The sequence below is a fragment of the Cydia pomonella genome, chromosome 20, assembly GCF_033807575.1.
Source record: "Cydia pomonella isolate Wapato2018A chromosome 20, ilCydPomo1, whole genome shotgun sequence".
Classification (NCBI taxonomy): domain Eukaryota; kingdom Metazoa; phylum Arthropoda; class Insecta; order Lepidoptera; family Tortricidae; genus Cydia; species Cydia pomonella.
In genome coordinates, this window is record NC_084722.1 from 13,656,844 (window position 1) to 13,671,402 (window position 14,559).

The 14,559-nt window shown below is 38.7% G+C and overlaps 2 protein-coding genes across 2 annotated transcripts; both read right to left on the reverse strand.

The window, feature by feature from the left end:
• Window positions 1-553: 553 nt before the first annotated feature.
• Window positions 554-11,724, reverse strand: LOC133528916 (WSCD family member AGAP003962). The gene is made up of 5 exons (XM_061866419.1): window positions 11,080-11,724; window positions 10,087-10,262; window positions 7,758-7,845; window positions 5,613-5,782; window positions 554-5,409 (listed from the first exon to the last, which is right to left on the reverse strand). Exons 1-5 carry the CDS (start codon window positions 11,339-11,341, stop codon window positions 5,209-5,211), a joined length of 897 nt encoding a protein of 298 aa, XP_061722403.1. The 5' UTR covers window positions 11,342-11,724; the 3' UTR covers window positions 554-5,208.
• Window positions 11,725-12,550: 826 nt separating this feature from the next.
• LOC133529166 (CCR4-NOT transcription complex subunit 10) lies at window positions 12,551-14,370 on the reverse strand. The gene has a single exon (XM_061866815.1). It carries the CDS (start codon window positions 14,278-14,280, stop codon window positions 12,586-12,588), a length of 1,695 nt encoding a protein of 564 aa, XP_061722799.1. The 5' UTR covers window positions 14,281-14,370; the 3' UTR covers window positions 12,551-12,585.
• Between the last annotated feature and the right edge of the window lie 189 nt (window positions 14,371-14,559).

The following is a 14,559-nucleotide window of genomic DNA, read 5'->3' on the forward strand; positions in this document are numbered from 1 at the left end:
TTTGTAGTTCGTGTCATCCACGATGACGCGCAGATTTGTCAAATCTAACCTCTAATACCATGACAATACGAGTCAAGGCACGCGTCTTCGTGAACGACCCGATCTACTCAGGGTAGCTATGCCGTAGAAAGAACTATACCAAGCTTTAAATTGTGACTAGGCCATAAAGAATCAGAAATATTAAGAAAACATAAGACTTAAACTTAAGGTGCGTTACATAATCAAGTGCGGTGATGTAGATAACACTAGAGCTAAGAGCAACCTCATCAAATACACAACCAACACCATAAACTGTTGATTACTATTGTTACTAAGGGTGTTAAGTACTGAGGGCCTACCGCGAACCACATTCGACGTGTTACCTCTCTGTCGCACTTGTAAATTCGTACGTTAGTGTGACAGGGAGGCAAAACGTCGAATGTGGTTCGCGGTAAGCCCTCTGGACATACGCCATGGGGGGAGGTGCGCGGGCGGCGGATAGAGCGCGACGTCATCGCGGCACACACTCGCCTTCACCTACTCCACCGACAACGGACGAATACCGAATTACTTTTTAGGGTTCCGTAGCCAAATGGCATAAAACGGAACCCTTATAGTTTCGCCATGTCCGTCTGTCTGTCTGTCTGTCCGAGGCTTTGCTCCGTGGTCGTTAGTGCTAGAAAGCTGAAATTTGGCATGGATATATAAATCAATAAAGCCGACAAAGTCGTACAATAAAATCTAAAAATTTTTTTTTTTTAGGGTACCTCCCCTACACGTAAAGTGGGGGTGAATTTTTTTTTTCGCTTCAACCCTAGAGTGTGGGATATCGTTGGAAAGGTCTTTCAAAACTAATAGGTGTTTTCAAGAAACATTATTTGATAAAGTGAATATATTCGGAGATAATCGCTCCGAAAGAAAAAAAAAATGTGTCCCCCCCCCCCCCTCTAACTTTTGAACCATAGGTCCAAAAAATATGAAAAAAATCGTGGAAGTAGAGCTTAAGAAAGACATTAAATGAAAACTATAGCGGACATGATCAGTTTAGCTGTTTTTGAGTTATCGCAAAAAGTTTTCCCTTCATAGTAAAAAGACTTACTTTAATTAGGTACTGATTATGCAAATTTGCCTATTTGTTGAACTCGGGTGAAAGGTACCATTTACTACACTTTAAGCTCCAGTTTAGCTTATAGTGACGGAAGAGTAACTACGGAACCCTACACTGAGCGTGGCCCGACATGCTCTTGGCCGGTTTTATAATTGTTTGCCCGGGATTTACTTGTAATTTAGGCGGAATAAACCATCCTATTTTTATTTCTACGGCCAGTAGGACCCTAACAAAAGGCGTATGTATGTCTAGTAACATTGATGATTGGGTACAATTACATTTGTTTGCAAAATTAACGAGGCAATTGAAGCCTTTGCATTTGCAGGCCAAAACGAGGTAATTTACTACGGAAATTATCTTTTCAGGCGAAGAACCCAAGTAGCGCTCAATCCCGCGCTAGTGCGGGAAAGTAGCACCATATGTAGGTACTTACTGTAATAGTTATTTACAAGTGCAGAAAATAGGAAATTCGCAACGAGTGGTGATAATTCGCACGTGTATCGTACAACGTTTTACAGTACATATGGCTCTATAAAGTTTCGACATATGCTCGTAAAGTGTATGTAATATGTACTGTAAAAGTATTTTTATTGCTCTTAGCTTCAGCATTATCATTAGGCCATTCATATTTGAACTTTGGACAGGATTCGTTGGCATATACATATTCGTTGACATATATATTCACTTACATAGTAACTATTACCATAGTAACACATTAAATTCACAACAATCAGCCTAACTTAACGACTAAAATAAATATTATAACTAAGTACCTTTGGAAAATCATTTGTACGATGCGATTACATTTATTTTAAGTACCCGTATCAAAAATCAATTCAAGAACAAATTGAATAAAAGAAAAGCGTCTAAAAGCAAATTGTATGCGTACAGTAAACAATTAATAAGACACATAACATGACATATAACATAAATTATACTATTAATTTTCTCCACCCATTCTGAAAGTCAAAAAACAGACTACAGAGTTTGTCATGGAAGTACAACTTCAAGAACAAATTGAATAAAAGAAAAGCGTCTAAAAGCAAATTGTATACGTACAAATAAACATTGGTGGGCTAAGCATTTTACTCTTGCATTAATAATAACATAACATGACATATAACATAAATTATACTATTAATTTTCTCCACTCATTCTGAAAGTCAAAAAACAGACTACAGAGTTTGTCATGGAAGTACAACTTCAAGAACAAATTGAATAAAAGAAAAGCGTCTAAAAGTAAATTGTATACCTACAAATAAACTTTGGTGGGCTAAGCATTTGACTTTTATATTAATAAGTACATAACACGACATATAACATAAATTTTACTTATTTTCTACAGTTCTGGAAGTCGAAAAACAGACTACAGAATTTGTCATGGAAGTACAACTTTGGCGCTACTGTACTGGAAGCGCTAAGCCAATAAATATAATACCTATACTTCTCGTGTCGAACGATGATCCCTATGATAGACTGACAGTTCCTTCAAGTCTCTTTTCATTGGGCTTAATTTAAAACACATTCTACAAGTGCAATCTTTGGGTCAATTTCCCGCAGGGGCTATTCCACGAGATTGTAACGTCAGGTACCAATTTTTTCGAGTATTCTTAGATTAATTAAGCAAATTTAAGTATCGAGATATCTACCTGTAGGGCTACGCCCGACATACAGACACTTAAATTTGCTTAATTAATGTAAGAACACACGAAAGAATTGGTAACTGACATTACAGTGTCGTGGAATTACCCGCAGCTGGCACACAACGCATTTCAAACATATTTGAAAAGTGCACGTATTTGAAGAGATAAGTTTTTACCGTATTTTTATTACTTCAATGGAACATTTTTCAATAAATTAATGTGCTTAGCTTCCAAAAAATGTGACATCGTGATTTTCAATCGAGCCAACGTTAACCTTTTAAGGTTATTCTTGGAGTCTGCCCTCGGAAATATAGTCTAGTTACCGTATGATTTTTTTCATTGCATTTGCCCTTCATAAATACGTGTAAAATTTCAAAATAAAAACTACAATTTTGCTGCGGTCCCCTCTTAACAAAGGTCCTGAATATATAAACAAAATACTGTTACAGATACTTTAGAACACGAGCTGTAGAGATATACCTCTACATGGAAAATAATTCCAAGATGGCTGATACTTTCAACTTCAAGGGCCTATTTCTCGAACGGTATTAGACTAATATTATTAGTCCACGAACTGTGGCCCATTTCTTGAACGGTATTAGTCTAATATTATTAGTGTGTTGCCATGGCAACCCATACGACCTGTAGGGCTAAGATGATCGACTGTTTATCATTTGTCATCGTGCCTGTCACGTTCTAACAAGTACGTTAGTGCGAAAGTGACGGGCATAATGACAGGTGATAAAAATGGAACCATGCTGCCACTGCTGATAGTTCGTGGAATAATAATATTAGTCTAACACCGTTCGAGAAACGAGCTCCAGCTGACAAATTAGTGACCGCAATATTTTGTAACTTTAGGCGTTTTTTTATGCTACCCACTTTGCGCTTTATAACTATTTACTGTATTCTGACTAAAATGACTAGTAAAATCATAAGTACTTAAGTAACAAAAGCAGATTATTATGCGAAATTGTTCATTTTAGTTTTAATACCCATAAATAAATAATGTTCACTTTTGCTTATCACATTTACCTACTTAAATATAATATTATTCTAACGACTTGTTGGAAAGGTACGTTAAGACTTGGCGCTTACTGCTTACATCATTAGTAACATGATATTTCGTGATACAAGCTGTAATCGTCCTAAGGTCCCTTTTCCTATAGGACGACACATATTATTTACAATTGAAGCCCGTCGATTCTACATATTCATAATCATGGTGACGTGTAGCAAAAAGGTGGTAAAGAGGTTCAGATAATTACAATAGAATAGAATAGAAATTAACACATTCACTGCCGGGAACCCACCTGGCGGGCGCTCGTGAACTTTGTTCAGATGCCGGACAACCCGCTGGGCGGGTTGTTTTGTACGCAGCTATAGACCACCGGTTTCTGGGGTAGTGCGCCGTTTTTTGTCTGGCAGTAAATGTGTTAATTATAAAGAAGGATGGGCAGATTTGTATGGACACTGGCCCATGAACCAATAAGAATAAGCGACATACCGTCGGAAAGGATTTTTTTATATATTCAATTTTTTTGTATGGCGTGACTTGTCAAATGTGTTAAAATAAAATAATGACATAAAAAATATAAGAAAACGAATAAAAAACTTAAATATCGACGATAACAAAACCTTCATGAGCTGCGACACAGGAACTTATTAATCGAAAAAAAAAACTATATTCACGTTTTAACTCACACTACTATTTGAGACAAATAACTTTTTACACACAAAAATTTGGGATTACGTGTCATAGTAAAAGTTTTACCACTAAGAATATCCTTTCCTGTGACATGCCGCTTGCCCTTATTGGCCAAAGGGCCAATTAGCCCACCCTCCATAGATCTCTTCCCCTGTTTAATAGTAAAAATGCTACGTTTTCAAATATATTCGTTGTTCTATTTACAACTTTGCTACTTACTTCAACGGGAGCGTTTTCAAGTCTCGTTTGTGTGAGGTTATGCTTACGACTATAGTTAGCGACGTGCGACTAATTGTAAGTCGCACACCCGTTCAAATGCGCCCGGTCGAGCGCTTAGTACAGGACAAGATCAAATCAAGATCAATTTTTAGTGTACCTATTTTAGTTTTAGATTATTTTAGAGCGCACCGCCAACAAACTGTTTCACAGTTTGGCGATAAATTAGATTAAGGTACTTAAAAAATTGTATTTTTTTTGTAAAATAAAAAATAAAAATTTCTTCAACGGAGCGACGTTTTGAAGTCTCGTTTGTGTGAGGGCTTACGACTATAGTCTGCGACTAAGTCGCGCACCTGTTCAAATGCGCTCAGTCAAGCGCTTAGTACGGGAAAATAAGATCGAATTATCTTACTTCAACGCAGCGACGTTTTCAAGTCTCATTTGTGTGAGGGCTCACGACTACCTATAGTTTGCGACTATTGCGACTAAGTCGTACTACCGTTCATGCGCCCGGTCGAGCGCTTAGTACACTACAACAAGGTCGAATTCTCTTACTTCAACGGAGCGACGTTTTCAAGTCTCGTTTGTGTGAGGTTATGCTTACGACTATAGTTTGCGACTAAGTCGCGCACCCGATCGTGCGCCCGGTCCAGCGCCTGGTACATGTCGGCGGTGAACGGGTCGAAATCTTGGAGCTTCTTCCGCCGCCTGTAGATGCCCTCGCGGTTGGCCAGTGCGCAGCTCATGTCATCCTGGTAATCACAGTTACATTTAAAACTGCACCAAAAACTATATTTGTTAGGTAATATTAATATTACCTATAAATGCAAACGTTAAGTGCATCGAAAAAAGTAATAAACATTAAGGTGGTTCAGTAAAAAGAGTTTTTAAAAAGTCGTCACAACACAATACGGCTGCCGACATGTTCAGGGTGTCTTACGGTCAACAATCTAACCTTAGTCACAGTATGGTTGAGGAAGTCCAGTATCCGTTGTAACGAAGGCCCGGTGTCACGGACCAGGGTCTCGTATAACACTACCAGTATCCGGCCCGGGAAGCGAGTGAGCCACAGCTCGTGCAACGACTCCCACGCTGTGAGCTGGTACGATACGAACTTCACCCAGTCTGGGGAAATAAAAGCTGTGTTTTTAAAATCAAACCAAATTGTCAGAAAAAATCCGTGACATTCAAAAATTGTTGAACTGCATTTTTTAAATTTTCAGCGTTTTACAAGCTTTTATATAGTTTCACCTGTCTCGTTGTTGTCTATATGTGTGTGTGTAATCAAATATTGCAAGTTAAATTTGACCCACTTTCCGATTTCTGATGAAGTCGAAGATTTGCATGCAAGCAATATTATGGTACTATCGAGCTCTCTGCTGATGGCGACAGGAGGCAGCCATGGGAACTCTGTGATAAAACAACGCAACCTAATTGTGTTTCGGTTTAAAGAATCTTTATTGTCTAAGAAATTGCAGAAATTTTATTTAAAGACAACTTGCCAAAAACTTATTCTACTAACAAAATTAAATTTTTCAACTGACACAACATATATCGCAGATACCAAAACATTCAAACTGGCCAGTCTACTACTAAATCCGACATTTAGTACTAAAATAACAGTTCTATTGGGCAGATTGGATTGTCTAATCGAATTTAAATATTCCATAACTGGCACATGAAAACACGATTAACCTATGTATTTTTATTTTCCGATATATAAACAATTGAAAGAACCAGGAAAATCCCCGTTTACTTTTAAAATTAATACAGAAGACCAACTCCAATTATACGAATATCTTCGTTAGTATTATTTTGGTTAAAACGAAAATATCTTTTTTTTTTTTTAATACTACGTCGGTGGCAAACAAGCATACGGCCCGTCTGATGGTAAGCAGTCTCCGTAGCCTATGTACATGCGCGTTGCCGACCCTAAACCCCCCCCCCCCCCCCCTCGTTGAGCTCTGGCAACCTTACTTCCCGGCAGGAACACAACACTATGAGTAGGGTCTAGTGTTATTTGGCTGCGGTTTTCTGTAAGGTGGAGGTACTTCCCCAGTTGGGCTCTGCTCTAGATCTGGAATGACATCCACTGGCTGTGCCCTACCACACAAAGCGAGATGAAATTCACAATGCCCATACCTCTCTTCTGAATGAAATCTGACTTTGAATAATAAACTTAGATCCCTACTGTGCCATCCCAATATTTTATCGCAATTTTTAATTTAACTAAACATGAGTTGCCGTTAGAGAGCACATAGATGTTAGATAGCATACAAAATGTATGTATAGGTAAAACTAGATAGTAAAGATCACCATCCAACTACTACTGTTGCTATTTCCTGATTGTTTTCAGTCCGTATACAGGAAACCCGCCCTTAATAAAATTCTGAAGGGATACCGTCAAAAACAGGTCTTAAGAGGAAATACCTGGTGAGTTCTATCTCAGATTTGAGAATTTTAGGTAAATATTTAAATATGTCCGTCGCGCTGACGATGGTGTATTCTAAAATAGTGCGATAATAGAGAACATCTGCAGCTCAAGCGAAAAGTCCTGCGTAAAAATCTCAGAAATCGAGGTTACGTTTTCGACATTTTCCTCCTCCAAAACTTAACCAATAGTAACGAAATTTTGAGAACGGAATAAGAAAGAAATTATCTGTCTGACCGTATTCATTTTTGCGTTTATTGTTGCCGATTTTGTATGCTTAGCGTCTGTTTACGGCGCATTTATTTGTCCGTTTTTAGCGATATTTTAAGTAAAGAGGAAAATATCGATATCGTTTGAATGAAAAAATAAACACTAATATTTCCTCTTAAAGAGGAGAGCCCATACCATACCATATCACCATACGTCCTCCAGTAAAGTAAGAAATCGGCTTCGCCTGAGCCAACATTACATCTGAGTCTTACTTATTTACTGGCCGATGTGTGTATAGAGGTACTTATTTAAGCGGCAACTTCGTTTAGCACAGCGGACCGAAAGTTGACGCTTTCCGGCCGGAGAGCAGAATTTTTTTTTTTCAAAACATGTTGCAGGGATCGGTGTAAAATGGCATATTATGCACAAAGTACAGGAGTACAAAACATATAAGAATACCTGTTGTCCTATGTTCGTGTGATTTCCTTTTGAATGCTGATTTTGGTGCCGTTCCGATGTGCCCTTTGTGCAGTCTGTTGTACTCGGCCTGTGAATAGGACAGACATTTTAGGGTCTTCTTACCAGGGATCGGAACCGGTTTTTTGCAAAAACATCGAAATAACCATATATTTCGGTTTATTTTATACTCTAAATGTAGGACTCAGTTGTGTTTTCAGATAACGACTTCGTATTATTAGATTGCCTAATTAGAAATGAAGTAATCAACAAAGAACGAAATAATACCGTTTTCGTTCCCATACAAAAAATACCGGTTTCCGATCCCTGCTACTTACTCCGCTGTGAGGTAGTAAGTAATTTTGTTAAACTTATTTCAGATAGCGGAGTCGACGCGTCAAAAATATTCGTAAGACGGAGCTACATTGGCTTTCCGTTTCTTCACAAGTTGTGCTTAGGCCAGTCCAGACGGGAACAATGGTTAGCCAATCTGATTAAATTGTTTGATCAAATGTTTGGTGAGGACGCAAACGTCTATTTGGCGCGCCGGTTTCGACCGCCGATTATGACCGATATTAGGCTTAGACCGCGCCGCGATTAATTTCTTGCGGTTTCAGAATCGTGACCAGTATAACGTTTCATAAGCGCACGTTTCAATCTTTTTTTTTCAATGGGGCAAGCGTCCAAGTCGGTCAACCCTCGGTCGGTTTTTTCCTAATCAGAGTACGATACCCAATATGCCCTTAAACGGATGCCCACTATTTTTGTTATAGCCTGTATGTAATTAACGGAAAAACATATAAAAATACAATGCATGGTCGTTTTGAATAGGTACCAGGTGCAGCCGGTGCAGGTAACTTCGAAAGCGGGATAATGTTTAAAACGGCAAATATCTACTATTTATAAACTAAAAGTACTTTCTACTGTAGCAACAGTAAGCAAGGTGCCTTGGTAAGCGTTGTAGTAGCGTAAGTGTTGCAAAAGTATGAATTCCTCTGATATTTGGCATTTTAAAAATAGTTCCGCTTCCGAACTTACCCCAATGCACTGTATAGGTATGCGTATGCTTTGTTGTGCTACACTTTATAGTTCGTTCGCGTTAAGAATGCAGTAAAATTAATCATCAATCATCATTGTTCGTAGGCCTAAAGAAAGTCAAGTTCACAGTGACCAGTTAAAGGCATACTCTACTCGTATACTTAGGAACGATTTGATTGGTTACGGGCGTGTCTAGGCTGGCGGTCAATGATGGTTTTACTGCATTCTTAACGCGAACGAATTATAGTATGAATTCTTCTTTATAGACTAACCTAGATATAAAAGAAACTGAAATTATTGAACTACTTATAACCGTTTCGATGTACGAGTACCATCAGTCGTAAAAGTGCAGGCGACTTTATCATTGAATTAATTCATAATTTCTCGCAGGTCACTGTACCTAGAGCTAAAAGAATAAATAAAATGTAGCAAGAGGAATGTACTTACCAAAATATGTCAACAGATTATTATCAAACACAAAAGTAAAACATTAAACATTACAAAATAACTACTTGGGTGTTTCGTTACAAAACAAAACATTATTAAATATCGGTTGAAAACTTGAATCCCAAACTAATTATTAATCACTGCTTTTAAGACCTAGATCGGAATAGTAGTAAATATCATGTCGAAATAAATAAAGAATAAAAGAATTCAGAAAATTCGAACGCGCGATGCACTTTCTTCGCGCACAAACCGGCCAGTGTAGACGTGCCTCGGCCGAGGCAGCGCGCTCAGGCGAGAAAAACGCGCGCGCCGCCTCGGCCAAGGCACGTCTACACTGGCCGGTTTGTGCGCGAGGAAATTGCCTCGCGCGTATGCTCGTTCTGTTTGGACTTGGACCCGCCTAATGACCATGCTCTGACCATGTGGTTTCTGTCTGCCTTTTCACTTCTTCCCCCTGGGGGATGAATTACAAAATTAAGTGCGTTTTAAAGCTACATTATTTTTATTTATTCACTCATACTCATTATTATTATTTATTAAACAGAAAAACTGATTTATGTTAGGAATTAATTGCATGGTCATTTAAATTATAAAGTGAAACTGAGGTGAATTGGGATAAAAACCGGGAATGACATTTACAAATTTAAGTAATTTCTTAAAAACTACTTACACAGATTGTATCATACAAATTCTACTATTATTTCAATCGCATGACATGACATTCCCAGTTTTTATCCCTATCATTCCCTATTCACCCCAGTACCTAAATATATTATGCAGCATGGCAGCCATTACAAAAATTTTAAAACATTAGATTTTAACATTATCATTGCTAAAGAATCCTTACCAAAATAGCATCTTTAGGGTGCCTAATCAGCAGCACAGCGGCTTGGAACTTGTCAGGGTCCACTGGAGGTGCTTCATGAGTCTTCACAACCAGGACAGTGCCATCTGTGACATTTTCTGCCGGGAACCCATGTGTCCGTAGGCCGTAGTCCATATATATGGACCCGGTCATTATTCCTGCAGATAAAATGTAATTGGAATTGTGGTATGAGTCCTCTGGAGTTGCAGGCATACATAGGCTACAGAGACTGCTTACCATCAGTCATATGATTGTTTGCAACCGACATACTATAATATATGACACTAAGACAAGCAGATTTTATATATATATAGAGATTATATATTTAAGCCATTTTGCATACTAATGAAAGTACCTTTTTTTGTATCTGATTTTTATTGAGGCTTTTGATACTCTAGGTGAACATGTCAGCCTCATGGGTTATATGTCATGGTTCATTCATAGTTCCCTACTGAAGGGAGAGATGAATAAAGTGGTATACACTGATTGATATGTCTGATAAAGGCTCTGCCGACCCACACTTGATCTGTCCACTGTGCATAGAGCCCAAACTATCAAAAAAAAAATCTCAAATCTGAATTCATCACAAGTCATCAGACTTTTGACAGTCTACACACAGTAAGCAAGTAATTTAAAAAATATGAGAAGTTAAACTTTAAAGATTTAAAAGTGTAGATCTTGCCAGAGACTGGTGGGAGACTTCCGAGGAGAGGGACATGTGGAAGAATAAGAGGGAGGCCTTTGCCCAGCAGTGGGACAATATAGGCTCATAATAATAAATAAATAAGATCTTGCCTACAAAATTATGTGATGTAAACAGGATGTGTTAACTAGAAGAGATCCCTTAAAGGGATAAGTTCCCCTTTGTACTAATGATGAGGGTTTCATTTCCTGTTTTGTTTTCATTTCTGTACAATAAAGAGTTTTACTACTACTACTATGACTATTTACTATACTTCATTAAATAAAATTTACCTGTAACCTGTTGTAATAAGTATCGCAGCCAAGTATTACCGCTGCCAGGGTGAGATATCAGGGCTACAACGGGCCCAGGGGGTTTAAAATGTAGATCTTTGCACCACGCGACACTGGGTCCCCCACGCATCGAGTAGCGATGGTAACCGCTTGTATAGAACGTTCGCCGCGACCCGTGCAGCGGGCTCAGCATAAACACGATTATAGTAAAGTGAAGCAGTACTAACGTAGCTGCGAGTAAGAACAGCGAGCGCCGAGACATGACTGCACGTTTAGACTAAAGTTTTATTACTAGTTATAATAAACATGACGTTACATGATTATTTGCCATACATAGGACCTTGTAGTAGTTTCAAGGCCATGGATTCGTTCCATTTATGTTAGATTTTCGTACATTTTCCGCGAAACTAACCGACGAGGTCGGATTCTGCGACTTTTCGACATCGATTTGTTTTCGCGCAGATTCACGACTTGTCTTGTCATTTTTGACAGCACATCACAACAAGACCCAGACCAGTGTTACCACTATGGTTGCACTAATTTTTACTTGCACACGATGTATTCAATTCATTCTGTGTCAGTGTACCTTTGTTCAATTTGTATAGGCCATAAAATGGGTCATGTAACACAAGGTTTCAAAGTGTATAAATCGAATACTTGGTACAGTACCTTGAGCGTTTAGTTCTTGCATGTAGCTTGCTGCTCCGGTTACATGCACTGCAATACATTTATTCACAGACTAATAAGAGATACTACGTATCATTTATTGGTTTTGAAACATGATTTGAAGATTTTTGTTGCCTACCGTTTTGTAGTTTTTGGGTTCCGTACCCAAAGGGTCAAACAGGACCCTATTACTGAGACTCCGCTGTCCGTCCGTCTGTCACCAGGCTGTATCTCATGAACCGTGATAGTTAGACAGTTGAAATTTCTACAGATTATGTACTTCTGTTGCCGCTATAACAACAAATACTAAAAACAGAACAAAATAAATATTTCTTTCCAATCTCGAGGTTCTCATCCAATCACTGAAGCTAAGCAATGTCGGGCGGGGGCGGTCAGTACTTGGATGGGTGACCGTTTTTATAGATAATGGTACGGAACCCTTCCTGTGCGAGTCCGACTCGCACTTGGCCGGTTTTTTCTATATTGTTATGAGATGTGTATCCATATCCTTTATATTTCAAAGCAAAGTGACAGTCATAAAAATTGGAAGTGAACCTGGCATGGGATGAAATAATTATTCAATCATAGCATAACTTTTATTTTTTTGAATTTGGGGAAAAAGTGAACTAATCACAGTATAAAGTCTGCATTAGTAAGCTTCATTTGGTATGCAAGGATACAGTCGTATTAGTTTTTCTATAAAAAATTAGTTTAAATAATGCCTTCCACTGAAGCTTTTAGTGCACAGCCAATTATATCAAGAACTTTTACGAGACACTCTCTTAAAAGGAAATAAAACTTACAATCTGTTTTATAGAAAATTTAGTATATTGGAGTAAATCATTGTGATAAACTCCTTAACTTTCTCAAAGTTGTGTGACAGTTTTCTATATTACCAGTACATATTTCTAAGTACATTTGAAGGGGTAAAACTCTCGGTGAGTTTATTTGGAGTAAAATCTTCCTAGCAGTAACCAGATCTCCTCTTAAAATGTGGCAAACTGCAGCCTTGGCCCATACGGAGACAGCTATCATGTCTCTCATCTGGTATGGGAGGACTGAGACTAGTTCATGGATCATTTGTGGGTTCAGGTGCTCCACAGCATCTGTTATTCTGTCTAAGTTAATGAGAGCTTCAGCGGCATAGATGTGGGCCCAGGCTTTATGGCTGTTGGAGACGTCGGGTTGGTTCAAGAGCTCTGTAGCACTCATCAAGGCTGAGAGTGGATCCTGCATGTGTAGCAATACATAACTCTGTAAAACTAGCACAGAGTTCTTCACTTCACAGCACTGCTTCCAGCTGATGGGTGGTCCTGGAGGAGCCTGCACCACTGGCAGTGTTGCATCTATGGTAGGTTCCTGGTCTGGTAGTAAAGTGATAGCATTTCTCAAACATAGGGCTGCAAATTCTAAAGACAATGTTGGTATAGCAAATGACTCTCCACTGGTTGAATATTTCTCTTTGATTTCTTTTGTGAAGAGAATTCTAGTATGTGAGCCACTGCCTAGCTTTTTGACAGTGAATTGTTGGGCTTCATCACTGCAGCATTTTTTGATACAGCATTCAGCTAAGTGTAGCCATATCCGAGGGTTGTTGGGGTAGTGGCGGGCTGTCTCCACCAAGCATTCAAAGGCCCCTTCCGAGTTGTTTGCGGCCAGCAATGCCAGTCCCAGGTTGTAAACATACAGTGGTCTGTCTTTGCATGCTATAAGACGCTCACTATCTTCACTCTCCATGGCTCTAAAGTGTTCTTTTACAGCATGTTGAAAATACTTTGATGCCAAAAACGGCTTTTTCACTGACATGTAAATTACACCAAGGTTATTGTTAACAGCTGCCCAAATGTCTTCTCCCTGAGTCTTCAGATCATAATTATACTTAAGTGTCTTGTATTGTCCTAAAGTATTTGCTGCTTCCTTCATATCACCATTGATGTAATGTTGCTGAGCAATTACAAAAATATTCTCAATTGAATCAGCAGTTAATGTTAACTTTATTTTCTGTCCAAGGAGAAGTTTTGCTCTGCTAACTAGCCTTTCAAACATGTTGTTAATATCACTGTCTGATTTCATTAATTCAGCATGATTGTTAGCTACATCTAAAGTCTTGTTGAATGTTCTTCGGCAAAGTGTGGCTTCCATCATAAGTAGTACAATTTTCTGGTGCAGTTTAGTATCTTTAACGTTTTTCGAGTTTAATAACCTTTCTAACACTACGGCGCATTGGTAATAGTAGCGCGAGTGGTACAAAATGACTGCATAGTTGTACAACGCGAAAGCGGATGGCTCTTTTGTGTCGACTTCGGGAAAAATAACACCCGTAATTTGCGTGATGGCCTTCTTGAACTTCTCTACGTTCCTCATATCACTAGCCATGAACTCTACGACGGCTTTGTTGTGCTGAATCCTTTTATTGTTGGCGCCAGCGAGAGATTCTAGTTCGTTTAGGTGCTGGAGAGCGGATGAGTAATCCTTATTCATGTAGCACTGGTGAGCGAGCACGACAGGCTCTTCACGGTCCTTTGAGTTAGACATGGTATAAATAATAAGTAAAATAATAATAGTTTACACCAGAAAGATATTTTCCGATTGGCAAACAAAATTGCTAATTGCTATAACTTTTGCAAGTGCTTGACATTTTTGACAGTTGTGTTGTCGAGACGCTGTCATGCAGTGTGCATGCAGCACTTATTGAGTGTTTAAAAGAAACACTTAAACCGTTTATTGAATGTAAAAAACACTGCCTTGTGTCTATGGTCGACCTCTCAGTCATCCCGGCCGGGGTTCCTATTACAACATTCATAAGTTTGTTGA

Excerpts from the sequence above, each read along its gene's own strand:
- LOC133528916 (XM_061866419.1), bottom strand. The coding sequence starts at position 11,341 with ATGTCTCGGCGCTCGCTGTTCTTACTCGCAGCTACGTTAGTACTGCTT. Across the intron at positions 7,846-10,086 it reads ACCCTAAAGATGCTATTTTG|GCCGAGTACAACAGACTGCA; the intron begins GTAAGGATTCTT and ends TCCTATTCACAG. Across the intron at positions 5,410-5,612 it reads TCAACCATACTGTGACTAAG|GATGACATGAGCTGCGCACT; the intron begins GTTAGATTGTTG and ends TGTGATTACCAG.
- LOC133529166 (XM_061866815.1), bottom strand. The coding sequence starts at position 14,280 with ATGTCTAACTCAAAGGACCGTGAAGAGCCTGTCGTGCTCGCTCACCAG.